Source organism: Vulpes vulpes, unplaced genomic scaffold (assembly GCF_048418805.1).
Source record: "Vulpes vulpes isolate BD-2025 unplaced genomic scaffold, VulVul3 u000000803, whole genome shotgun sequence".
In the NCBI taxonomy this organism is placed as follows: domain Eukaryota; kingdom Metazoa; phylum Chordata; class Mammalia; order Carnivora; family Canidae; genus Vulpes; species Vulpes vulpes.
In genome coordinates, this window is record NW_027325848.1 from 1 (window position 1) to 23,959 (window position 23,959).

Below are 23,959 nucleotides of genomic sequence, written 5' to 3' on the forward strand. Positions count from 1 at the left end.
GTGCCGTCCCGTCCCGCCGGGGGGTCAGCTGAGCTGGAAGGTCCGGCTCGGCCACATTCCCGTGGGTGGCAGCGGGTCCCCGCCGAGCGCCGGCCGCTTCTCTTCTCCCCGATGCCTCTCCAGCGGGGAGCCAGACCTCGGGGCCGCCCTGGGGGGAGCTCCTGAGGGGCCGGCTGCCCGTGGGGGGAGCCCTGGGGCTGCCTGTGTGTGTGTGTGGGTGTGGGAGTCGGGGTGGGGACGGGGCCGGGGTCCCTCGGTCCCCTGCGCTGCCTGCCCCCAGGCCGAGCCCCGCGCTCACCCAGCCCCTACTCTCCAGGGCGTGCAGGGTGCCCTCCACACTCTGGTGCGAGGGATCCAGCAGCACCGGGTGTGCACGCTGAGCCCGCCCGGTGAGGGTGGCCCAGGTGTGAGAGCTGCAAGGGCCTGCTGTCCTGACGTCCGCTCCGGGGGCCACGCTGACCGCCCCGCGGGCCCTCTGTGCCCCAGGCGCACAGGCCCGGGGCGGGGAGGGGAGGAAGCGCCCCGGAGCCCGGGCAGCCCAGGCCCCCTGGACAGAGGGGGCACAGACCTCCCAGGGCGCTTAGCACAGACCCTGGTGACCTGAGGCTCCCCGGCTGTCACTCTGTCCCAGGCCCGTCCTGGCCGCGGGCGCAGGCTGAGTCGCAGTAGAGTCTGCGGGGTCCTGACCCTGGCGTCTGGCCGCCCCGGGAAGGCACGTGGGGACGTCAGCTGTGTGTGCCTGGCGGCGCCCCCGCAGGGGCTGGTCGGGGCCTGGGCGGCGCCCCCTCCTCCTCTCTGGGGGTGTCTCCGCACCCCGTGCACAGAGCTCCTGGAGACGCAGAAACGAGCCGGCCGTGCCCTCTCACACAACAAGACTTTATTGAACTTGGCAACAGCAAACAGGGGCTCAGAGCCGAGGGTGCGCGCCTTCCCCTGGGAGACCTTCCTGTCCTTAGAGGAAAGCGGGAATCCCACAGGGGTGCGGGTGCTGGAGTCGTCCCCCGCCTGGGAGCCTGTGCGGACTCGACTCCGGGTGGGGGCGCGTGTCCTGAGGTCGGGGCGGTGAGAGGCGGTTCTGGGGGCGGCAGGGCTGACGTGGACCTGCGGCCCATGGGCTCCTGCGCTGGGTCCCCGCAGGGCAGCTGGACCCCGGCCTCGGGCCCCCTGGGGCCGGGTGACTGACTGCTGGAGCCCCAGCGCGTGGAGGAGCCTGCCTCCTGGTGTGGGTGTGGGTGTGGGTGGGGGTGGGGGTGGGGGTGTGGGTGGGGCCCACGGGCCTGCCCCCGCTGCCCTGCCCTGGGGTGTCCCGGGATCCCCAGGGCTGCCCTAGGTCAGCGACCTGGGTCTGTGGGGCACGCCCAGGGCCCAGGAGGCCACATCCTGCTGTGAGAGGGCTCGCTCGGCCCGGGGCCAGAACGCAGGCCTGGCCAGGGCCCCGGGGCGCTGGATCCCATTAGCGCTGGGCCTGGGGCAGGCGCTCGAGTCGCCCCTGCCCCCACAGAGCCCGGGGCCAGGCCAGCCCAGGTCCCTCTGGGTCAGGGGCTGGTGTCCCGTGCGGGCGGTGCCGCCCTCCGGGAGGCACAGCGAGACGAGGCAGGGCACGGTGACGGCGGGCCGGAGCCTCCGGGCCCCCGCCCTCACCGCCACGCTCTGCCCCCGAGGCCCGCGAGCATCGAGCTGCCCCGTGGACGCGGGGGGCAGAGGGTCCCGGGCCTGTGCGGGGCCTCGGGGCAGCGGGCTCAGCGCCGCCCTGGCTCTGCCCTGGCTGTGCCCGTCACTGCCCAGCGAGGGGCACGAGCTGCAGTGGCCGCGGGGCAGGAAGGGTGTCCTGGGCCCGACAGCGTCATCCCTAGGGGGCTGGGGGGACCGCGTGATGGGAGTCCCGGGGGTGCTCCAGGGCCCGGTCCGTCGCGGGGCCTCTGGGGTGGCCCAGGCAGGTGCCAAATGGAAGGAGACCCCGTTTTCTGTCTTGAAGCCCGCCGTGTCCCGGGGCCGCCTGCCTGCACCGCCTTGTTGCCCCGGGAGGGTGGGGAGGGAGTTCCACCGCCGGGGCTGGGGGGCAAGTTGGACGATGGCCTGGCCGGGAGGGGGTCCGGGCGGCTCAGGCCGGGCGGCTGGGCCCGGGGAGGCCGGCTCCTCCACCCTGGGCGGTGGCTCAGAGGCCGGAGAAGGGAGGAGAGGCCCGGGCGCCGGGGACACTGGCTCCAGGCCCAGGGGCCTCGTGGGGAACTCCTCAGGTCCCGCTGGAAAGAGGCCGACGGGGTCAGCGTCTCCAGCAGGCTGTGTGTCCCCCGCTGGGGGCCCCGGGGGTCCTCACGGCTCCCGCGTGACCCCCCCCCCCCCGGCCTGACCCTGTGCTCAGCCCCCCACACTGCTGCCCGGGCCCTGCAGTGGGTACCCGCCCGCCCAGCCCTGGCCTGGGGTCCCCGAGGCTGGAGCAGAAGAGGAGAGCCCCAGAGATGAGGACGGGGGCCCCGGGGGCTCTGTCCCCTGTGGGCGGCCCCAGCAGGCCGAGTCGGGAGGGGCCGGGGCCCTGAGCCCACCTGGCGGGGGCAGGTCGCACCGCATCCTGCGGAGCTGGGTCATGGAGGCCCGAAGGTGTCTCAGCACGGCCTCGTCCTCCAGGGCCCAGGGCTGGGCCAGAGAGTCCTGGAGGAACTCCCGGAGCCCTTCCAGGGGCAGCTTCAGGAGGCGCTCTGGGCGGTGGGCGAGAGTCAGACCCAGAGGGCCCCGCCCTGGGGCCCCCGGGGCCCCCAGGCCAGCGGCTGGGGTCCCGCTGTGCCCAGGAGCGCCGCGGGCAGTGCGCTGGCCGGGGTGGCCCCTGCCCGCTGCTCCACTCGGGGAGCCCCGCTGCACCCGCCTGCCCCGCCGTCCCCCCGCCCCAGGTCTGGGTGCTGCTCAGAGCCCAGGGTCACCGCCCCTGCCCCCCGCCCCCGGCACACCTGGGCTCCCGGGGGCTCACTTACTCCTGTGCACCTTGAGGATGGTATAGGCCATGGCCGTGAGCACCCTCTCCCCATCCAACACGTAGGCATCCCACAGCTTCAGGGTGAGCGAGAAGGGGGTCTAGGGGGACGGCGGGGTGGGAGGAGCGGCCTGAGCAGGGCCCCTGGGGGGCTCGGCTGGGGCTAGGCTAGGCCTGCCATCTGGCCCCCGGCTGCCTGCGACGAGGCCCCGCAGCGCCCCCCCCCGCCCCCCGCCTCCCCGTGCGTGCCCTCCTCCCAGGGAGATCAGGGACTCCCGGCCGCTCCGGGTTCCGACCCCGGCCAGCACCTCCCGCACCCCTGGGGGCACAGACTCTGCCCGCACTTGACGACAGACACCACGCCTCGAGAGGACCCCAGGCTGGCCGCCCGATGGGCCGAGGGCCCGTCCACACCCCGGGCTGACCCGGCCTCCCCCGGGGAAGCTGAGGCAGAGACGGGCCGCCCCCCGGGACCTCGTCCAGGGACCCTCTGGGCTTCTCCAGGACGGGCTGGGCTGCGAGCCTCAGCCTCAGCCTCAGGACCCCGGGGTCGGGCCTGGCTCGTCTGGAGGGTGGGGCTGAGCTGGGCCCTCCCCGGGGGCAGGGGGCAGGTCCGGGAGCGGGGGTCCCGGGGGGGGGCCTCACCCGGCCGAGGAAGCACTGGAGAAACCATTTGGGGCTGTAGATGCCGGTGGACATCTGCTCCTCGTCCTGGCGGGAGGGCAGGGGGTGCTCAGGCCCCACGCCGCGGCCCCTGGAGCCGGGTGGACGCGCTCCCCGCAGCCCAGCCCAGCCCCGAGGGCGCCCCCGGGCCCCAGGGGGAGGAACGTGACCCCAACTCTGGGCAGCTCGGAGGGAGGGCCATGCCCCCCACCCCCTGCCCCGGGCTCCGGGGACGGAGCCTCAGGAGCTCCCACTCGCCCCCACTCGCCATGTGCTTCCTCAGGTCCGGGAGAGCTCTTTGGAGGACCCGCTCGTGATGTCTCTGGAACCTGAGGAGCTTCGGGAAGCCCGGGACGAAGAAGCCTGAGAAGGCCCCAGGCCCCCACGGTCAGGGCCTCCTCCTGCACCAGGCGGGGTGGGGGGTGTCGGGGCAGGGGCCTCCCCGCCACGCCCTGACCCCCGTGTGCCCACCGCCCTCGGAGCCCTGGCTGGATCCGCTCTTCCCAGAGGGCAGGGCCTGCCTCCCAGGCCGGGGGCGCGGGGCCCGGGGACCCTCGTCCTCACAGAGACCCCGCGGGGCGTGGGCTGGGGGCTGAGGACCGGGCCCGGCTGACCCAGCACCCTCTCTCCTGCGGGGGCCGCCGCGGGGACAGGCGGGTCCCCAGCCCCGAGGGGCAGCGGGTGCAGGCCAAGGGGAGGGTGATGGGCGTGCACGGCCCTCTGCTGTGGGGCTTGGGAGTGAGGCTGGGGGCCCCCGGGAGGGGGAGACGCTGCCCCCTGGGCCCCGTGTGGCCGTGGGCTGGCAGGGGGGCCTGGGGGACAAGCCGGCAGCCCGGCGGGAGGCTGGGGGAGCAACGGGAGTGCGTGCCTGGCCTGCAGACGGTGGGGCGGGTGGCCGTGGCTCCGGGACCCCGAGGCCACCGGGGAGGCGGGGCCCTTGCCCGTGGGGGGGCGAGCTGGGGGGTCCCCGCCTGCCCCCCGGTGCAGCAGCCTGCGGGGAGGCCCTCCTGAGCTCCCCGGCGGGCCCCTACCGTGCATGGAGTGCCGGTCGCCCACCATCAGCTGGGCCAGCGCCCAGAAGGCGTCCTCCTCGGGCAGGAACATGAGGAGGACGGCCGCGATCTCGCTCATGCCCTGGCAGTAGCCCACCTCCTGCAAGAGCCAGAGCCCCACGGAGGGCGTGCGCCCCGAGGCCCCCTCTGAGCCCTCCCCGCGGGCGTCAGGCTCCCCCGGCTCCCTCCCAGCCCGGGCTCCCGGAGGGGGCTCCCAGAGGGCGGGGGAGCAGGTGAGGGCCACCGGGACCAGCTGGGGCGCGAGCACCCCGGGCCCCGCTACCGAGCCCTGCGGCCGCCGTGCCAGGACCCCCGTCCTCAGGCCAGCAGGAGGGGCCTCCGTGAGCTGTGCCAGGCTGTAGGGGACCCGCCAGGTCTGGAGACCCCCCAGAGGGCAGGTCGGCGGGGGGGTGGGGGGGCCTGACTGTGGCCCCTGGCAGGTCCCACGAGGGGAGCTGGGCCAGGACACCCCGCGGGGCCGGGGAGCGTGTGAGCTGGGGTCCTCGGGGACCCTTCTGGAATGCGCCGTGGAAGGGGGCGGCCTCCTGGGCGCCTCGGCCTCGTTCCCTTCGGGGGAGTGGGAGCCTTCCCCGCCCGGGCTCTCGTCGGTAGTGCCGTCTGTCAGGGTCCAGACCCGAGCTCTAGGACGGCCGCGGTGCACGCGGGGGCCCCGGGCAGCCCCGGCCCTCGGGCACGCAGGCCCTGCCTCCCCTGGGAGGTCTGCACCCCGCCCCCTGCCCGTCCCGGAGGAGAGAGACCCTCCCCGGCATCTCGGGGGCCGTGGAGCCGGGGCCATAACTGTGAGTCCCGCTGGTCACCACCACTCAGGACAAGGCCGCCCGCGGGGCAGGAGGCGGGGGCAGGGACACTCACCGTGTCGTACACCGAGTACGCTGCCAGTACGCAGAACAGGGCTCGCTGCCTAGGAGGGGGGACAGCGGGGGGCTCTGCTCAGTCAGCCCCCGCCCAGCGAGGCCGCCGAGGTGCCGACACCGGCCCCGCAGGCCCCGCGGCCCGCAGGGCCCCTCCGCGGGGGCCGATCTCCGGGGTCAGGTCTGCGCACGGGGACAGGCGGCGACCTCACACGTGCAGCGTGCCGGGGGTTCAGTGCACCCTGGGGTGTCCGACGCCTCCGAGCGGCTCCCGCCGTGGGGTGTGCAGCTCCGGGCTCCCCCAGCGCCGCCAGCGCCCCGGGCCTCCAGCCCTGGAGCGGCCCCCCCCCCCCCCGCACGCCCCCATGGGAGCCAGCGCTCCCCCTGCCCCGGTCCCCGCAGCCCCTGACGCCTCTCCTCCGCTGCCCTGGCCTGGCCCGGCCCCGTGTCCCGGGAACACCACCAGCCCCACGTGACCCCTGCCCCGAGCCGACGCAGCCGGGGCATCCGTGGCCCTGAGCGCACCCCCAGGTCTTCCCAGGTGTCCCTGGGCTGGACTCTGTGGGGGGCACCCCGGGCCCGCCCATCCCAGAGCATCTCGGGGCTCCAGGTCTGAGCCGCCGTGAGGAGTGCAGGGAACGTCGTGCAGGTGTGACCCCGATACAGGCTGCGAACCCCTGGGGTCACTATCTGAGCACGGGGGGGTACGGGGTGCGGCCCCCTCAGCGCTGCCAGGAGCCGCCCGATGCCCCCCGCACGGCGGCCTGAGTCTGCACCCCGGCTCCGCGGCCCCCGGGCCCGGGCTGCTGGAGGCCGGCTCCCCCCGGGCCGGGGGTCACAGGTCAGCCTGACCCGGCCGCGCTCTGAGGGCCGCGGGGGCCCCGGGGGGCAGCAGGTTCCCTGCAGGGAGGAGCACCGAGTTCTCGTGGGGAGACGGTCCGAGCGGCCCGCCCGGGAAGCCCAGCCACCCATGCCTGGCGTCTCCCCAGCCCCGCCCCTGGCGCCCCTGCAGGTCACCCCTGGGGTCCCGGGCTCCCACACACCCCGCCCGCTGCACACACAGGTAGCTGCACCCTATGCTCCACCCACCTGCAAGCCCCTGTCGGGGGGCTCCCTGCCTTCCCCACCCCCCCGCGGCCCCTGGGGACTCTGCGGGACACCCGGGCTTCTGACGGGAGCAGGCCGTCCAGAGAACCCCAAGGTGGCCGGGGAGGCTGAGCATGTCCCACAGGGGGCAGCTGCACCGCGTCCTCGTGGGGGTGGGGTGGGGTGGCGGTGGGGGCGGGACCGATAGTGTAGGGGTGGGGGTCTGGGGTTGTGGGGGATGGTGTGGGGGGTGATGCAGGGGGATGGCGTGGGGGGCTGCGGACACAGGGCACCCCCTTCTCTAAGGTGCACACGGAGACGTCTACAGATAAAGGCGACCCCAGTCTGGGGTTTGCTGTGACCCCTGCCCCTGCCCCTGGGGCCCCGTGTGCTCCGCGCAGGGCCTGCCTGGACCGGGGCGGCGTCGGGGGGGGGGGGGGGGGGGGGGGGGCGTCATGCCGTGTGTGCTCACCAAGTGCAAATTGTCTAAAACAAAATGCCCAGAATTCAGAAGTACATAAAGCACCGGAGGGTGGGTGTCACCCTGACCTGTCCGACCCTCGTCGGGTCCACGTGTCCCGGTCCAGCCGCGGCCATGCACCCTGGCCCCAGGTCCCCTTCGTGCCCCCCACGCCCCCACCCCGGCCCCCTGCTCTTCACGGGGCCGCCCCTCACCCCCTTGGGGTTCAGCTCAGACGGTGACCCCTGGAGGCCCCGTCCTGCGGCCTCCCCATCCCCGAGACCCTGGGGTTGGGGGCACGGGGGTCATCCCCAGCACCCTACCACGTGGCAGTGTGTTGTTTGCTGCCGTCGCTCCCCCCGGCCTCGGAGACCCCGTGTCCCCAGCACAGAAGCCCCCGGGCCTCTCCCAGGCCGGGCCCCCGACCCCCGAACCCCGCTGGCCCAGCAGCCTCACCCGACCCCGTAGCGGTCCCAGAACATGGTGTGACTGCGGAACGTGCGGTTGACGTCCAGGTCGATCTGCACGATGTCCCGGGAGGAGACCAGGGCCGCCTCCTTCATTGCCTGCGGGGAGACCCCGGGAGGAGGAGCCGGCGTCAGGGACACAGACCCCGACCTGTCAGCAGCTGCCGTCCTGGGCAGGGAGCCCCGGGGCCACCACGGGAGTGTGTCCTGCAGGAACCTCCACCCTTCCCCTGGGAGGCCGGGGACGGCGGGAGTGCCCACCGTGCCCGCGGGGCCTGCGTGAGGGCCTGTGCCCAGCTGTCGTGGGCGGGGAGGGGACTGAGGGTCAGCCCTGGACAGGGAGGGGACGTGGAGGATCAGCCCGGGTGGGGAGGGGACACGGGAGTTCAGCCCCGGGTGGGGAGGGGTCACGGAGGGTCAGCCCTGGGCAGGGAGGGGACCGAGGGTCCACGGGGAGTAGACGGGTCGGGTCCCACCTGGTATTTCCCGGCATTGCTGGCCTTAACCTGGTCGACGTTCAGCAATCGCAGCCACACCTGTCCCCGCACCTGGGGCGGGACCCCCTTGTACACCCGGCGTCGCAGCTGCGGGGAGGAAGGCAGTGCTGGTGAGAGGGGCCCAGGGCGGCCCCTTGGAGCCCAGGGAACACGAGGCATCTAGAAGGTTCCGGCGTCGGCTCCAGGGTGTCTGCAGAGAGGCTGGGTCTCCCTGGATCTGGGCCCCCCCCCACCCCCGTCCCCCGCGAGGAGCAGGGACCCTGGCCCCGACCTGACGCTCCCCCACCGCCGTCCCGGGGCCTGGGGAGGGAGGCCCGGGCTCCCAGCAGACTCTCCCCAGGCAGGGGGCTCCCCCGAGGACGGGGCAGGAGGACACTGAGGGCGGCCCCCCAGCCCCGTCAGGACGGAGAGCCCTCGGGGGCACCCAGCGCCCCACCTTCTCGCTGGGGAGGTAGTGGTCCCATCGCTTGAGCATTTTTATCCATTTGTCCGCGCGCCGGGTCTCCTGGCGGAGTTTCTGGGAGAGGACAGGCGGGGGCCGCAGGTGAGGCTCCCGCCGCGGGAGGTGGGCGCTCGGGCCGCGTCCAGTGCCCCGCGGGACCCGGAGGAGCCAGGAAGGCACAGGGCCCCCCGCGGACCGCGGCTCCGGGTCTCGGGTGCGTTCCCGGCGGCCCGTGCAGCGCTGGGACGGGGGACTGGGGAGACGCCCGGGGATGTCCTGGGGGACGCGGTGCAGACAGCTGGCCCCAGCTCCCCCCCACGTCCTGCCCGGGGCCCAGGACGGGCTCTCACCTTGGCCTCGCGGGGGCTGGGGTCGGGCAGCTCCCTGTCCCTGGAAGGCAGGAGACGCAGAGCCCTGAGGCCCCGGCCCCACAGCCACACACACACACACACACACCCCGTCTGCACCCAGCGTCCTGGGGAGGGCAGGGCTCCCCCGGGGAGGGCAGGGGCTGCCAGCGGCCTGAGGGCGGGCGGGGGCGGCGTCTGGGGGGTCTGAGGAGGGTGTTTGCCGGTGGTGGGCTGGGCGGGGACCCCTCGGCGCCCCCAGGGGGTGACCTGCCCCCCTCCTCGATGGACCAGCCCGAGAGCTGTCAGCGTGGCCCGGGTGCCCCGTGACCGTCCCGCTGAGGTCCCCCCGCCTCCCCAGGGCCTGACTGCCCAGCGTCCAGCCGGCCTCCCCCTGCCCCCTGGCCGTCCCCCTGCTGTCCCCGGGCTCCCCTCTCTGCTGTCCCCTCTGCCACCCTGGCCCATTTCACCTCCCGTCCTGTCGGAGCCCCTGAGCACGACCACCCCTGAGCCATCCCAGCAGACACTGGGCCGTGAGCAGGGCCGAGGGGGCCCCACCTGGGGTCTCCAGCGTCCGTCAGGTTCTCGTGGGGCTGTTGACCCATCAGCCTCGTCCCCTGCGACCTAGGCCACTGGGCTGTCCCCTCCCTCCTTCCCGCCCAGGGCAGCCCCCTCCTCCTCTTGCCTCCTCCTGCCTGGTCGGGGCCTCCCTCTGCGGCCCCCCCCCCCTCCCTGCGCTGGCCTGGTCCCCGGCATCCACCTGCAGCCCCGCAAAAGCCTTCGGGTGTGGGCGAGAGCACCCCTGCGGACTCGGCCCAGACCAGGCCGTCCCCCTACGGAGAGCACGCCCCGGCCCCAGAGCCCCTCACGGGCGGGATCCCCTGCTGAAGGGACTGGACACCCCACCCCACCACCACCCCCGGATGCAGCAGGCTGACACCTGGGCCTGCCCAAAGCAGGCGTGGGGGCCCCTCCTCTGAGTGTCCAGGGGCCTCCCCCGGGCCCAGCTCCCTTCCTGCCCACGTCCCGGGTCGGCCTCCGGGGTGTCTCAGCTGCAACCCAGCGCAGACATGGCCCTCAGAGGGCTCCAGGGGACCAGGTCCCAACCTGGGGGCGGGGGGGTCAGCCTCCAGAGAGGTGTTCCTGCAAAGGCCACCCGCCCTGGGATGGATGAGGGGTGTCCAGGGGACTCACTGCAGAAAGCCCTGGTGGTCGGCGACCTTGCACAGTGACAGGTCCTGCGGAGACCCTGCTTGGGGCGCCTGCAACAGAGGGGGGCTCCGTGGTGGGGACCGATCAGAGCAGGGGAGTGGGGACAGAGACAGGAGGGAGCAGAAGGGCTCCTCCCTCCCCTGGATCCTGAGGGAGCGCCGACCCTCTGAGATTGGCCGGGCGCCAGAGTGGGCGCAGCCTGGCAGCCTCACCTGCTTCTGTCTATCAGTGACGATCCCCCCCTGGGCCTCACCCGGACCCGGCGACTGTGGTCCCCACCTGGGCCTCACTTGACCTGGTGACTCTGATCCCTACCTGGCCCTCACCCAGGCCTGGTGACTCTAGTCCCCAACTGGGCTTCACCCAGGTGACTGTGGTCTCCACCTGAGCCTCATGTGGATCTGCGACTGTGGTCCCCACCTTGGCCTCACCTGAACCTGGTGACTCTGGTCCCCACCCGGGGCTCACCTGGACCTGGTAGCTGTGGTCTTCATCTGGACCTGGTGACTCTGGTCCCCACCCGGGCCTCACCTGTACCTGGTGCCTGGGCTCCTCCGCTACCAATGACGAGGATCCAGGATGGACCCTTAGTTGCTACTGACACCGGGACCGTCCCCAGGGTCTCACTTGTTCCTGGTGACTGTGGTCCTTGCCTGGGCTGACCTGGCTCATCCTTGGCTCTGATCCCCTCTTGAGCCTCACCTGCTCTTGCAGGTACGGTCCCCCCTGTCGTGGGTGTGTAGTGTCTATGGTCCCTTCTGGGCCTCACCTGATGGTACTGGGCCACGATATTGGCCCTTTGCAAGGCCAGCAGGGTCTCCGGGTCCTCCTGCATCGTGCTGCAATCCAAACACATCCAAGGATGACGGCGCGTGAGAACCTTCCGAGGACACATGCGTCCGGGTGCTCCCCGTGGGCGGGCGCCCCTCTGTCTGACCGGAGCCGGAGACAACCCCGTAGCCCCGAGGGGCACAGGCATCACACACGGGCCCTCGCTGCCTGTCTGTCTGTCCGTCGCCCACCGACAGTCCACCTTCCCAGCCACTGTCCCAGGGCACGCCGTCACGCTGGGGTCACAGAGCGCTCCCACCCCGGTATCAGGAGCACACGGGCGGGGGACCCAGGGGCTCCGGGGAACTGCCCACCTGATGCTCGGGGGTGACGTCTCCCAGCCCGGGGCCGGCGCAGAGATGGTGGTGGGTGGGCCGGCCAGCGAGTGTCCCTGCGGGCTTGGGGGGGAGGGGGGGCGGGAATGGAAGGTTTCTCCGAGATTCCACAAGCACACGACCAAGGGGAGAAAGCGACGGACTGGACTTCATCAAAACTAAAACCTGATGCCAGCAAGAGTGCGACCGAACTCCCCACCCTGAGGGCAGCGATGTGTGAATAGCCTGAGGGGGGCCCTGGGGGAGCACGAGGGACTCCACGTTCTTTGGAGCCTGAAGAGCAAGCCTGCTCACGGGCCAGGGGGACCCAGCGGGCACAGGGCGGGATGGGGGGGTGACAGTCACCCCTGTCGGGGTCCATGCGTCTAGGACAGGCTGGAAAGGTCATGGCTTGGCTGCCTGCACAGCAGAGGGCTTACAGGGGAGCGGGGGTCCCGGGGGAGCTGCCTGAGTTCCGACTGCAGCCTCCTTCCCTGGACGGGGGCAGCAGGGTGGCCGCTCTCACCCCGTGGGGCTGTGGAAGGGCTGTGGGAGCTGCTCACGGTCATCGCATGGGGGTCGGGGTGTTGTGGACCCCAGCGCGGGAGGCCTGTGCCCCCACGCGGATCCACAGGCCCCACTGTGGCCCGCGGGGATCAGGGATCAGCTGCCACTCACCTGTGACCTGTCGCTGTGTGGGCGCCTCCTCTTTATGCACTGGGGTACTGGGGAGTGTGGGAGGGTGGGGGTACTGGGGAGAGTGGGAGGGTGGGGGTACTGGGGAGAGTGGGAGTAGCGGGGTACTGGGGAGAGTGGGAGGGTGGGGGTACTGGGGAGAGTGGGAGGGTGGGGGTACTGGGGAGAGTGGGAGTAGCGGGGTACTGGGGAGAGTGGGAGTAGCGGGGTACTGGGGAGAGTGGGAGCGTGGGGGTACTGAGGAGAGACGAGTCCTGGGCTACTGGGGAGAGCAGGAGAGTCGGGTCGCTGCGAGCCAGATCCGGAGCACCGGTGCCTCCGAAGGTCTGCGGACGCAGAGTGGGCACCAGGCAGCGGTGGAACCCGGGGGCACCACAGTTCCGCCCAGAGCGGGGTCCCGCATCATCACTGTGGGCAGGCGGGGTCCAATCAGCACTCAGCCCTCACCCTGGTGGCCGAGGGTCCCGGGGGAGGGTCCTGTCCCCACGCCGGGCGGGAAGGCGATGCAGGCAGCCTCCCGCATCCTCAGTTCCCATCCTCGGGCCCTGCAGGCCTCCCGCCCTTCAAGGCAGACTGGGGGTCACAGATGCCCCCCCCCGCCCCCCAGGGTTCACAGCGTGGGGTTGCAGTTAGGAGCATTTGAGGGGCTCCTGGGTGGTTCCGTCCGTCGGTTCCACGTCGACTCTTGAGTTTGGCTCAAGCCAGGATCTCCAGGTTGTGGCGTGGAGCCTCGGGTGGGGCTCGGTCTCCGGTGGGTGAGGAGTCCGCTCCAGGTTCCCCCTGTCCCTCCGCCCCTGCCCCCCGCACCGTCTCCCAAGTACATCTTCTAAACATTAACATGAAGACACGAGAGCATCTGGATCCCCTCTGCAGAGGCGCCTTCGTGTGCGTCACGACCGTGTAAATGCCTTTCACGGACCCACCGGGATTCCCACCGGAAACCCCTTTTCCTTGGTATCTGTTGAAGTGCCGTCGACACCCAAGGGGACAGTAGTTTCAGGGCTACAGCTGGCGACTTGACAATTCTGTGCCTCGCTCAGCTCTCCCCGCGAGAAGCGGCGTCACCGTCTGTCCCCGTACCGAGTTGTCCCCACGGTCCTGACTCTATTGCCAGGCCGTACTTTCTAAATTTCCGGGATTCCTTTATTTAGAACCACACGCTTGTAGCTTTCCCTATTTGTTCATCCACGTTGCCCACCTGCCCCCCGCGGCCCCTCTGATCACTCAGCACGATCCATCCCGTTAACCAGAGAAAGGACATGGGGCGGCCCGGGGCGGAGGGGGGCGGCGGGGCTCAGCGCTTCAGCGCCTGCCTTCCCTTCGGCCCAGGGCGTGATCCTGGAGTCCCGGGATCGAGTCCCACATCGGGCTCCCTGCACGGAGCCTTCTTCTCCCTCTGCCCGTGTCTCTGCCTCTCTCTCTCTCTCTCTCTCTCTCTCTCTCTCTCTCGTCTCTCGGTGTCTCTCAAGGATATATAAATAAAATCTTTAAAAAAACAACAAAAACAAAGAGAAAGGAGACGATCCCCTCAAGAGTCGCAGAAAACGCATTTGACAGAACAAAGCATGAAAAGCACAGGGGGTTTTAGGAAAGGTCTGTCAACAGAGGAGAGGCCGCGTAGGAAGGCCCGCAGCTGACGTCATCCCCGAGGGTGACGACCTGAAATCGTCTCCCCCGAGAGCAGGAACAAGCCACGGAGGTGCCCTCTCAGCGCTGGGAGTCCCACGTAGTCAACAGACGGGAAACAGCCGTGTGGGGGTCGCGTCCACGCCCACAGGGGCCCGGCCTCCTCAGGACCCGCGGGGAGGCTTCCGGGTCAGGGTTAGGGTCAGGGTCAGGGTCAGGGTCAGGGTCAGGGTTAGGGTTGGCATATTGTGCTTAGCATAATGCTCTTTCTAGGCTTTAATACTTCTTTAAATGTTTCATAGAATTCACTCATGAAGCCATCTGGTCGTGGACTTCTGAGTTTTGGGAATTTTTTTCCTATTACTCAACAGCTTCGCTGAGAATTGGTCTATTCAAATTTTCTATTTCTCTATGTGTCAGTTTTGGTAGGTTATATATTTTCTAGGAATTTAGCCACACACAAAAGTAAAATCAAAAACTAGAAATTTCATTCTTTGGCTTGTGTCTATCCAGTTTTTCCAACACCATTTGTAGATTTTTTTTCCCCACTGGATATTCTTTCCAGCTTTATCAAGGATTAAACGACGACATAGTTGTGGGTTCATTTCTGGGAGGTCTGCTCTGTGCTCTCGGTCTGTGTGTCCGTTGTCGTGCCAGGACCGTACTGTCTTCATCACAACAGTTTTGTGACATAACTGGAAATCTAGCGACGTGAAGCTTCCTACTTTGCTTTTCTTTTGCAAGGCTGCTTCGCCTGTCTGGGGTCTTTTGAGGTTCCATGCAAAGTTGAAGATCATTTATCTTAGCTCTGTGAGAAATGCTGGGGGCATTTTGATAGGGTTTATAGGAATGTCTGGGCTGCTCTCGGTTGTGAAGACACTTCGTACCCTTTCAGTCCACGAGTGTGGAGTGTCTCTTTCCGTCTCTTTGTGTCATCGATTTCTTTCCATCATCGTCTTCAGAGTAAGTTTTTATAGCTGTTTCCTTAGGTTCTTTCTTAAGTATAATATTATTTTTTGTTTCATTTTAAATTTATTTTTATTAATGTCTTAGTTTCTCTTTTTCTTACCTTCTTACTGAGGTATAGGCATGCAACAGAATTCTGTGCATTAATTATGTATCCTGTGACTTTACTGAATTCATTTACCGGTTCTAACATTTTTTTGTTTGTTCATTTTTGTAGTTTTCTATATATAGTGTCATGGTGTCCATTTCTTGTAGGTTGTCCTATTGGCATATAGTTTCTGATGTGCCATCAAGCCCTCTTGTCTCCACCGTTTCTGTCTGTCAGAACCCTGCGTTCACCCTGCCTGTGTCCGAGTTTTGTTTTGTTTTGTTTTTTTTCTTTTTATCTCGGACAAGTGACTGAGTTTCAAACCTCCAAGTTTTAGGGGCTGCCCTGGGGGAGACCCGTGCTCCTCCCGCCCGGGAGGGTCTCCTCCCACTTCTGGCCTTTGCTGGCCCGGCCCAGGGACGCGGCCCCGTGACCGCACAGGGGTTTGCAGTTTGTGGCCACACAGGGCAGACAGCTGGCCCTAGTCCCGCGGCCCTCGGCCGGGGTCCCCGCTCCTGGGCCTGGGAACCGTTGGCGCCACCGTCCTTGGGACCCCGGGGACCCTGAGCCCACCCTGTCGCTCCAGGGGCCGCCCCCCACTTCGCTTCCCGAGCACCGTCGAGGCCGGCGTGTCCCCCCCTCTAGCAGACTTCTGGAAGTTCTGACTTTGTGCTCTGCTGCTTCTAATAGTGTGCGTAGACCCGTCAGCTGGCTCCCTGCCCCTGTGGGATCCGGGGCTGTGTCTCCCCCAGACCGACTGACTGATTTTCTTTTTAAGATTTTATTTTTCTGTCATCTCTACACCCACATGGGGCTTGAACTCTCCGCCCCAAGAACAAGAGTCGCGTGTTCTTACCAACCACCCCAACCACCCCGAGAGCGGCCAGGCTCCCTTTGATTGATTGACAGGGAGTAACTGAAGCCGACGTGCTGCCTGTGTCGTGTCAGGGCAGAAACTGAGCCCCGGCGTCGAGGTGCGGTGGAGTCATTGGGACCTTGGTCGATGTTAAAGAAAGCGGAGCCTCCCCGGGAGCCCCGGGAGCCCAGGGAGCGGGGCCCACACACGTGACAAGTTGGCCGTTTCCTTGACCAGGAGTCATTGGGCTGGCTGCCGATTTATTTGAGTTGCTGTTCGACGGCGAAGGTCGTTCTAGGATGGGGACACAGCGAGAACGTTCCGGGTTCTTGCGGGTTCGGAGGTAGCTAAAGCTCCCCCGTCGTGGACTCGATGTCCCAGCTGGGTGCAGAGATAGGCGAGCCAGCAAAGAGATGAGAAACATGGCCCTGGGGTGCCTGGCCGGCCTGGTCGGGGGACCTTGATGTCAGGACTGTGAGCTGGAACTCCGTGTTGGGTGTAGAGAGGACATAAACGTAAAACCTTTAACAAATAATAAATGGATGAACTAAGACAGCGTGACGTGGAAGGGGAGTGCTCGCTTCAGGACAAACCTCAGAGCGGACCATGTCTAGCCTGCGACCTGTTCTTGATGGCCCCGCTCGCTCTCCCGGGCCCAGATGACGGGGTCCCCCACGAGGGACGGTCCCGCCCGAGTGGGAGTGGGCCTCCTTCCCCGTAAGGCCCGTGCCTCCCCTCGTTCTGCAGGACAGAAGAGCCGGGAAGGCACGAGCTCGGGGGGATCAGCATAAACCTCGGCGATGGTCCTTCCCGATCCCGGGAGCCAGAGCTCGGCCTCCTTTTGGGACCCGACGTCCTAAAGAAGCCCGTGTGGTCAGTGGCTCGGATGCAGGGCGGAGGCCGACGGAGAATCAGGAAGAGCAAAATGGGGCGGGGGGGAACCAGAAGCTGAAGGAGAGGGGGACAGCTGTCAGCATCGGGAGCCTTCGCGGGGACCCGGCGTCCTTTCCCAGGAGGGGCCCCCCTCTGTAGGGTGCTTCCCGCCGCCCCGCGCTCCCCGTGGGCACCCGCAGGCGCATCCCCGGGCCTCCAGCGCCTCTGCAGCCGTGGTCTGGAGCGTCCTCCGTGTGTCCTACCGGGGACCCCAGCGTCACGTCTGTAACCGTCCGGCTGCTGTCTGACAACAGTCGGGGGATTCCGACGTTTGTTGGGTTTGGGGTGTGTGCCTGTCTGTCGCCGTGCCGCGATCTGATCCTCGGGCCGCGTCGTCCTGACGCCGAAACGGTTGAAGAAGCACCATCATTTCCGGTGCTGGCGCTGGGCGGCTAGCTGGGTTCTCCCGGCCGACCCGGGCCCCCTCGTGCCGTCCCGTGCCGTCCCGTGCCGTCCCATCCCGCCGGGGGGTCAGCTGAGCTGGAAGGTCCGGCTCGGCCACATTCCCGTGGGTGGCAGCGGGTCCCCGCCGAGCGCCGGCCGCTTCTCTTCTCCCCGATGCCTCTCCAGCGGGGAGCCAGACCTCGGGGCCGCCCTGGGGGAAGCTCCTGAGGGGCCGGCTGCCCGTGGGGGGAGCCCTGGGGCTGCCTGTGTGTGTGTGGGGGTGTGGGAGTCGGGGTGGGGACGGGGCCGGGGTCCCTCGGTCCCCTGCGCTGCCTGCCCCCAGGCCGAGCCCCGCGCTCACCCAGCCCCTACTCTCCAGGGCGTGCAGGGTGCCCTCCACACTCTGGTGCGAGGGATCCAGCAGCACCGGGTGTGCACGCTGAGCCCGCCCGGTGAGGGTGGCCCAGGTGTGAGAGCTGCAAGGGCCTGCTGTCCTGACGTCCGCTCCGGGGGCCACGCTGACCGCCCCGCGGGCCCTCTGTGCCCCAGGCGCACAGGCCCGGGGCGGGGAGGGGAGGAAGCGCCCCGGAGCCCGGGCAGCCCAGGCCCCCTGGACAGAGGGGGCACAGACCTCCCAGGGCGCTTAGCACAGACCCTGGTGACCTGAGGCTCCCCGGCTGTCACTCTGTCCCAGGCCCGTCCTGGCCGCGGGCGCAGGCTGAGTCGCAGTAGAGTCTGCGGGGTCCTGACCCTGGCGTCTGGCCGCCCCGGGAAGGCACGTGGGGACGTCAGCCGTGTGTGCCTGGCGGCGCCCCCGCAGGGGCTGGTCGGGGCCTGGGCGGCGCCCCCTCCTCCTCTCTGGGGGTGTCTCCGCACCCCGTGCACAGAGCTCCTGGAGACGCAGAAACGAGCCGGCCGTGCCCTCTCACACAACAAGACTTTATTGAACTTGGCAACAGCAAACAGGGGCTCAGAGCCGAGGGTGCGCGCCTTCCCCTGGGAGACCTTCCTGTCCTTAGAGGAAAGCGGGAATCCCACAGGGGTGCGGGTGCTGGAGTCGTCCCCCGCCTGGGAGCCTGTGCGGACTCGACTCCGGGTGGGGGCGCGTGTCCTGAGGTCGGGGCGGTGAGAGGCGGTTCTGGGGGCGGCAGGGCTGACGTGGACCTGCGGCCCATGGGCTCCTGCGCTGGGTCCCCGCAGGGCAGCTGGACCCCGGCCTCGGGCCCCCTGGGGCCGGGTGACTGACTGCTGGAGCCCCAGCGCGTGGAGGAGCCTGCCTCCTGGTGTGGGTGGGGGTGGGGGTGGGGGTGGGGGTGTGGGTGGGGCCCACGGGCCTGCCCCCGCTGCCCTGCCCTGGGGTGTCCCGGGATCCCCAGGGCTGCCCTAGGTCAGCGACCTGGGTCTGTGGGGCACGCCCAGGGCCCAGGAGGCCACATCCTGCTGTGAGAGGGCTCGCTCGGCCCGGGGCCAGAACGCAGGCCTGGCCAGGGCCCCGGGGCGCTGGATCCCATTAGCGCTGGGCCTGGGGCAGGCGCTCGAGTCGCCCCTGCCCCCACAGAGCCCGGGGCCAGGCCAGCCCAGGTCCCTCTGGGTCAGGGGCTGGTGTCCCGTGCGGGCGGTGCCGCCCTCCGGGAGGCACAGCGAGACGAGGCAGGGCACGGTGACGGCGGGCCGGAGCCTCCGGGCCCCCGCCCTCACCGCCACGCTCTGCCCCCGAGGCCCGCGAGCATCGAGCTGCCCCGTGGACGCGGGGGGCAGAGGGTCCCGGGCCTGTGCGGGGCCTCGGGGCAGCGGGCTCAGCGCCGCCCTGGCTCTGCCCTGGCTGTGCCCGTCACTGCCCAGCGAGGGGCACGAGCTGCAGTGGCCGCGGGGCAGGAAGGGTGTCCTGGGCCCGACAGCGTCATCCCTAGGGGGCTGGGGGGACCGCGTGATGGGAGTCCCGGGGGTGCTCCAGGGCCCGGTCCGTCGCGGGGCCTCTGGGGTGGCCCAGGCAGGTGCCAAATGGAAGGAGACCCCGTTTTCTGTCTTGAAGCCCGCCGTGTCCCGGGGCCGCCTGCCTGCACCGCCTTGTTGCCCCGGGAGGGTGGGGAGGGAGTTCCACCGCCGGGGCTGGGGGGCAAGTTGGACGATGGCCTGGCCGGGAGGGGGTCCGGGCGGCTCAGGCCGGGCGGCTGGGCCCGGGGAGGCCGGCTCCTCCACCCTGCGCGGTGGCTCAGAGGCCGGAGAAGGGAGGAGAGGCCCGGGCGCCGGGGACACTGGCTCCAGGCCCAGGGGCCTCGTGGGGAACTCCTCAGGTCCCGCTGGAAAGAGGCCGACGGGGTCAGCGTCTCCAGCAGGCTGTGTGTCCCCCGCTGGGGGCCCCGGGGGTCCTCACGGCTCCCGCGTGACCCCCCCCCCCCCCGGCCTGACCCTGTGCTCAGCCCCCCACACTGCTGCCCGGGCCCTGCAGTGGGTACCCGCCCGCCCAGCCCTGGCCTGGGGTCCCCGAGGCTGGAGCAGAAGAGGAGAGCCCCAGAGATGAGGACGGGGGCCCCGGGGGCTCTGTCCCCTGTGGGCGGCCCCAGCAGGCCGAGTCGGGAGGGGCCGGGGCCCTGAGCCCACCTGGCGGGGGCAGGTCGCACCGCATCCTGCGGAGCTGGGTCATGGAGGCCCGAAGGTGTCTCAGCACGGCCTCGTCCTCCAGGGCCCAGGGCTGGGCCAGAGAGTCCTGGAGGAACTCCCGGAGCCCTTCCAGGGGCAGCTTCAGGAGGCGCTCTGGGCGGTGGGCGAGAGTCAGACCCAGAGGGCCCCGCCCTGGGGCCCCCGGGGCCCCCAGGCCAGCGGCTGGGGTCCCGCTGTGCCCAGGAGCGCCGCGGGCAGTGCGCTGGCCGGGGTGGCCCCTGCCCGCTGCTCCACTCGGGGAGCCCCGCTGCACCCGCCTGCCCCGCCGTCCCCCCGCCCCAGGTCTGGGTGCTGCTCAGAGCCCAGGGTCACCGCCCCTGCCCCCCGCCCCCGGCACACCTGGGCTCCCGGGGGCTCACTTACTCCTGTGCACCTTGAGGATGGTATAGGCCATGGCCGTGAGCACCCTCTCCCCATCCAACACGTAGGCATCCCACAGTTTCAGGGTGAGCGAGAAGGGGGTCTAGGGGGACGGCGGGGTGGGAGGAGCGGCCTGAGCAGGGCCCCTGGGGGGCTCGGCTGGGGCTAGGCTAGGCCTGCCATCTGGCCCCCGGCTGCCTGCGACGAGGCCCCGCAGCGCCCCCCCCCGCCCCCCGCCTCCCCGTGCGTGCCCTCCTCCCAGGGAGATCAGGGACTCCCGGCCGCTCCGGGTTCCGACCCCGGCCAGCACCTCCCGCACCCCTGGGGGCACAGACTCTGCCCGCACTTGACGACAGACACCACGCCTCGAGAGGACCCCAGGCTGGCCGCCCGATGGGCCGAGGGCCCGTCCACACCCCGGGCTGACCCGGCCTCCCCCGGGGAAGCTGAGGCAGAGACGGGCCGCCCCCCGGGACCTCGTCCAGGGACCCTCTGGGCTTCTCCAGGACGGGCTGGGCTGCGAGCCTCAGCCTCAGCCTCAGGACCCCGGGGTCGGGCCTGGCTCGTCTGGAGGGTGGGGCTGAGCTGGGCCCTCCCCGGGGGCAGGGGGCAGGTCCGGGAGCGGGGGTCCCGGGGGGGGGCCTCACCCGGCCGAGGAAGCACTGGAGAAACCATTTGGGGCTGTAGATGCCGGTGGACATCTGCTCCTCGTCCTGGCGGGAGGGCAGGGGGTGCTCAGGCCCCACGCCGCGGCCCCTGGAGCCGGGTGGACGCGCTCCCCGCAGCCCAGCCCAGCCCCGAGGGCGCCCCCGGGCCCCAGGGGGAGGAACGTGACCCCAACTCTGGGCAGCTCGGAGGGAGGGCCATGCCCCCCACCCCCTGCCCCGGGCTCCGGGGACGGAGCCTCAGGAGCTCCCACTCGCCCCCACTCGCCATGTGCTTCCTCAGGTCCGGGAGAGCTCTTTGGAGGACCCGCTCGTGATGTCTCTGGAACCTGAGGAGCTTCGGGAAGCCCGGGACGAAGAAGCCTGAGAAGGCCCCAGGCCCCCACGGTCAGGGCCTCCTCCTGCACCAGGCGGGGTGGGGGGTGTCGGGGCAGGGGCCTCCCCGCCACGCCCTGACCCCCGTGTGCCCACCGCCCTCGGAGCCCTGGCTGGATCCGCTCTTCCCAGAGGGCAGGGCCTGCCTCCCAGGCCGGGGGCGCGGGGCCCGGGGACCCTCGTCCTCACAGAGACCCCGCGGGGCGTGGGCTGGGGGCTGAGGACCGGGCCCGGCTGACCCAGCACCCTCTCTCCTGCGGGGGCCGCCGCGGGGACAGGCGGGTCCCCAGCCCCGAGGGGCAGCGGGTGCAGGCCAAGGGGAGGGTGATGGGCGTGCACGGCCCTCTGCTGTGGGGCTTGGGAGTGAGGCTGGGGGCCCCCGGGAGGGGGAGACGCTGCCCCCTGGGCCCCGTGTGGCCGTGGGCTGGCAGGGGGGCCTGGGGGACAAGCCGGCAGCCCGGCGGGAGGCTGGGGGAGCAACGGGAGTGCGTGCCTGGCCTGCAGACGGTGGGGCGGGTGGCCGTGGCTCCGGGACCCCGAGGCCACCGGGGAGGCGGGGCCCTTGCCCGTGGGGGGGCGAGCTGGGGGGTCCCCGCCTGCCCCCCGGTGCAGCAGCCTGCGGGGAGGCCCTCCTGAGCTCCCCGGCGGGCCCCTACCGTGCATGGAGTGCCGGTCGCCCACCATCAGCTGGGCCAGCGCCCAGAAGGCGTCCTCCTCGGGCAGGAACATGAGGAGGACGGCCGCGATCTCGCTCATGCCCTGGCAGTAGCCCACCTCCTGCAAGAGCCAGAGCCCCACGGAGGGCGTGCGCCCCGAGGACCCCTCTGAGCCCTCCCCGCGGGCGTCAGGCTCCCCCGGCTCCCTCCCAGCCCGGGCTCCCGGAGGGGGCTCCCAGAGGGCGGGGGAGCAGGTGAGGGCCACCCGGACCAGCTGGGGCGCGAGCACCCCGGGCCCCGCTACCGAGCCCTGCGGCCGCCGTGCCAGGACCCCCGTCCTCAGGCCAGCAGGAGGGGCCTCCGTGAGCTGTGCCAGGCTGTAGGGGACCCGCCAGGTCTGGAGACCCCCCAGAGGGCAGGTCGGCGGGGGGGTGGGGGGGCCTGACTGTGGCCCCTGGCAGGTCCCACGAGGGGAGCTGGGCCAGGACACCCCGCGGGGCCGGGGAGCGTGTGAGCTGGGGTCCTCGGGGACCCTTCTGGAATGCGCCGTGGAAGGGGGCGGCCTCCTGGGCGCCTCGGCCTCGTTCCCTTCGGGGGAGTGGGAGCCTTCCCCGCCCGGGCTCTCGTCGGTAGTGCCGTCTGTCAGGGTCCAGACCCGAGCTCTAGGACGGCCGCGGTGCACGCGGGGGCCCCGGGCAGCCCCGGCCCTCGGGCACGCAGGCCCTGCCTCCCCTGGGAGGTCTGCACCCCGCCCCCTGCCCGTCCCGGAGGAGAGAGACCCTCCCCGGCATCTCGGGGGCCGTGGAGCCGGGGCCATAACTGTGAGTCCCGCTGGTCACCACCACTCAGGACAAGGCCGCCCGCGGGGCAGGAGGCGGGGGCAGGGACACTCACCGTGTCGTACACCGAGTACGCTGCCAGTACGCAGAACAGGGCTCGCTGCCTAGGAGGGGGGACAGCGGGGGGCTCTGCTCAGTCAGCCCCCGCCCAGCGAGGCCGCCGAGGTGCCGACACCGGCCCCGCAGGCCCCGCGGCCCGCAGGGCCCCTCCGCGGGGGCCGATCTCCGGGGTCAGGTCTGCGCACGGGGACAGGCGGCGACCTCACACGTGCAGCGTGCCGGGGGTTCAGTGCACCCTGGGGTGTCCGACGCCTCCGAGCGGCTCCCGCCGTGGGGTGTGCAGCTCCGGGCTCCCCCAGCGCCGCCAGCGCCCCGGGCCTCCAGCCCTGGAGCGGCCCCCCCCCCCCCGCACGCCCCCATGGGAGCCAGCGCTCCCCCTGCCCCGGTCCCCGCAGCCCCTGACGCCTCTCCTCCGCTGCCCTGGCCTGGCCCGGCCCCGTGTCCCGGGAACACCACCAGCCCCACGTGACCCCTGCCCCGAGCCCACGCAGCCGGGGCATCCGTGGCCCTGAGCGCACCCCCAGGTCTTCCCAGGTGTCCCTGGGCTGGACTCTGTGGGGGGCACCCCGGGCCCGCCCATCCCAGAGCATCTCGGGGCTCCAGGTCTGAGCCGCCGTGAGGAGAGCAGGGAACGTCGTGCAGGTGTGACCCCGATACAGGCTGCGAACCCCTGGGGTCACTATCTGAGCACGGGGGGGTACGGGGTGCGGCCCCCTCAGCGCTGCCAGGAGCCGCCCGATGCCCCCCGCACGGCGGCCTGAGTCTGCACCCCGGCTCCGCGGCCCCCGGGCCCGGGCTGCTGGAGGCCGGCTCCCCCCGGGCCGGGGGTCACAGGTCAGCCTGACCCGGCCGCGCTCTGAGGGCCGCGGGGGCCCCGGGGGGCAGCAGGTTCCCTGCAGGGAGGAGCACCGAGTTCTCGTGGGGAGACGGTCCGAGCGGCCCGCCCGGGAAGCCCAGCCACCCATGCCTGGCGTCTCCCCAGCCCCGCCCCTGGCGCCCCTGCAGGTCACCCCTGGGGTCCCGGGCTCCCACACACCCCGCCCGCTGCACACACAGGTAGCTGCACCCTATGCTCCACCCACCTGCAAGCCCCTGTCGGGGGGCTCCCTGCCTTCCCCACCTCCCCGCGGCCCCTGGGGACTCTGCGGGACACCCGGGCTTCTGACGGGAGCAGGCCGTCCAGAGAACCCCAAGGTGGCCGGGGAGGCTGAGCATGTCCCACAGGGGGCAGCTGCACCGCGTCCTCGTGGGGGTGGGGTGGGGTGGCGGTGGGGGCGGGACCGATAGTGTAGGGGTGGGGGTCTGGGGTTGTGGGGGATGGTGTGGGGGGTGATGCAGGGGGATGGCGTGGGGGGCTGCGGACACAGGGCACCCCCTTCTCTAAGGTGCACACGGAGACGTCTACAGATAAAGGCGACCCCAGTCTGGGGTTTGCTGTGACCCCTGCCCCTGCCCCTGGGGCCCCGTGTGCTCCGCGCAGGGCCTGCCTGGACCGGGGCGGCGTCGGGGGGGGGGGGGGGGGGGGGGCGTCATGCCGTGTGTGCTCACCAAGTGCAAATTGTCTAAAACAAAATGCCCAGAATTCA

General features: G+C 70.6%; 1 protein-coding gene across 1 annotated transcript in view; it reads right to left on the reverse strand.

Moving 5' to 3' along the window:
• Positions 1-927: 927 nt before the first annotated feature.
• LOC140597585 (uncharacterized) overlaps positions 928-23,959 on the reverse strand; it is a gene marked incomplete at its 5' end in the record, with an annotated part of 38,273 nt that continues 15,241 nt past the window's right edge. Inside the window, 7 exons of the mRNA XM_072746432.1 lie at positions 928-2,243; positions 2,544-2,696; positions 2,967-3,066; positions 3,611-3,676; positions 3,897-3,991; positions 4,660-4,780; positions 5,554-5,573. Of these exons, the coding sequence (XP_072602533.1) occupies positions 1,327-2,243; positions 2,544-2,696; positions 2,967-3,066; positions 3,611-3,676; positions 3,897-3,991; positions 4,660-4,780; positions 5,554-5,573 (1,472 nt within the window). The remainder of the gene's footprint in view (positions 2,244-2,543; positions 2,697-2,966; positions 3,067-3,610; positions 3,677-3,896; positions 3,992-4,659; positions 4,781-5,553; positions 5,574-23,959) is intronic.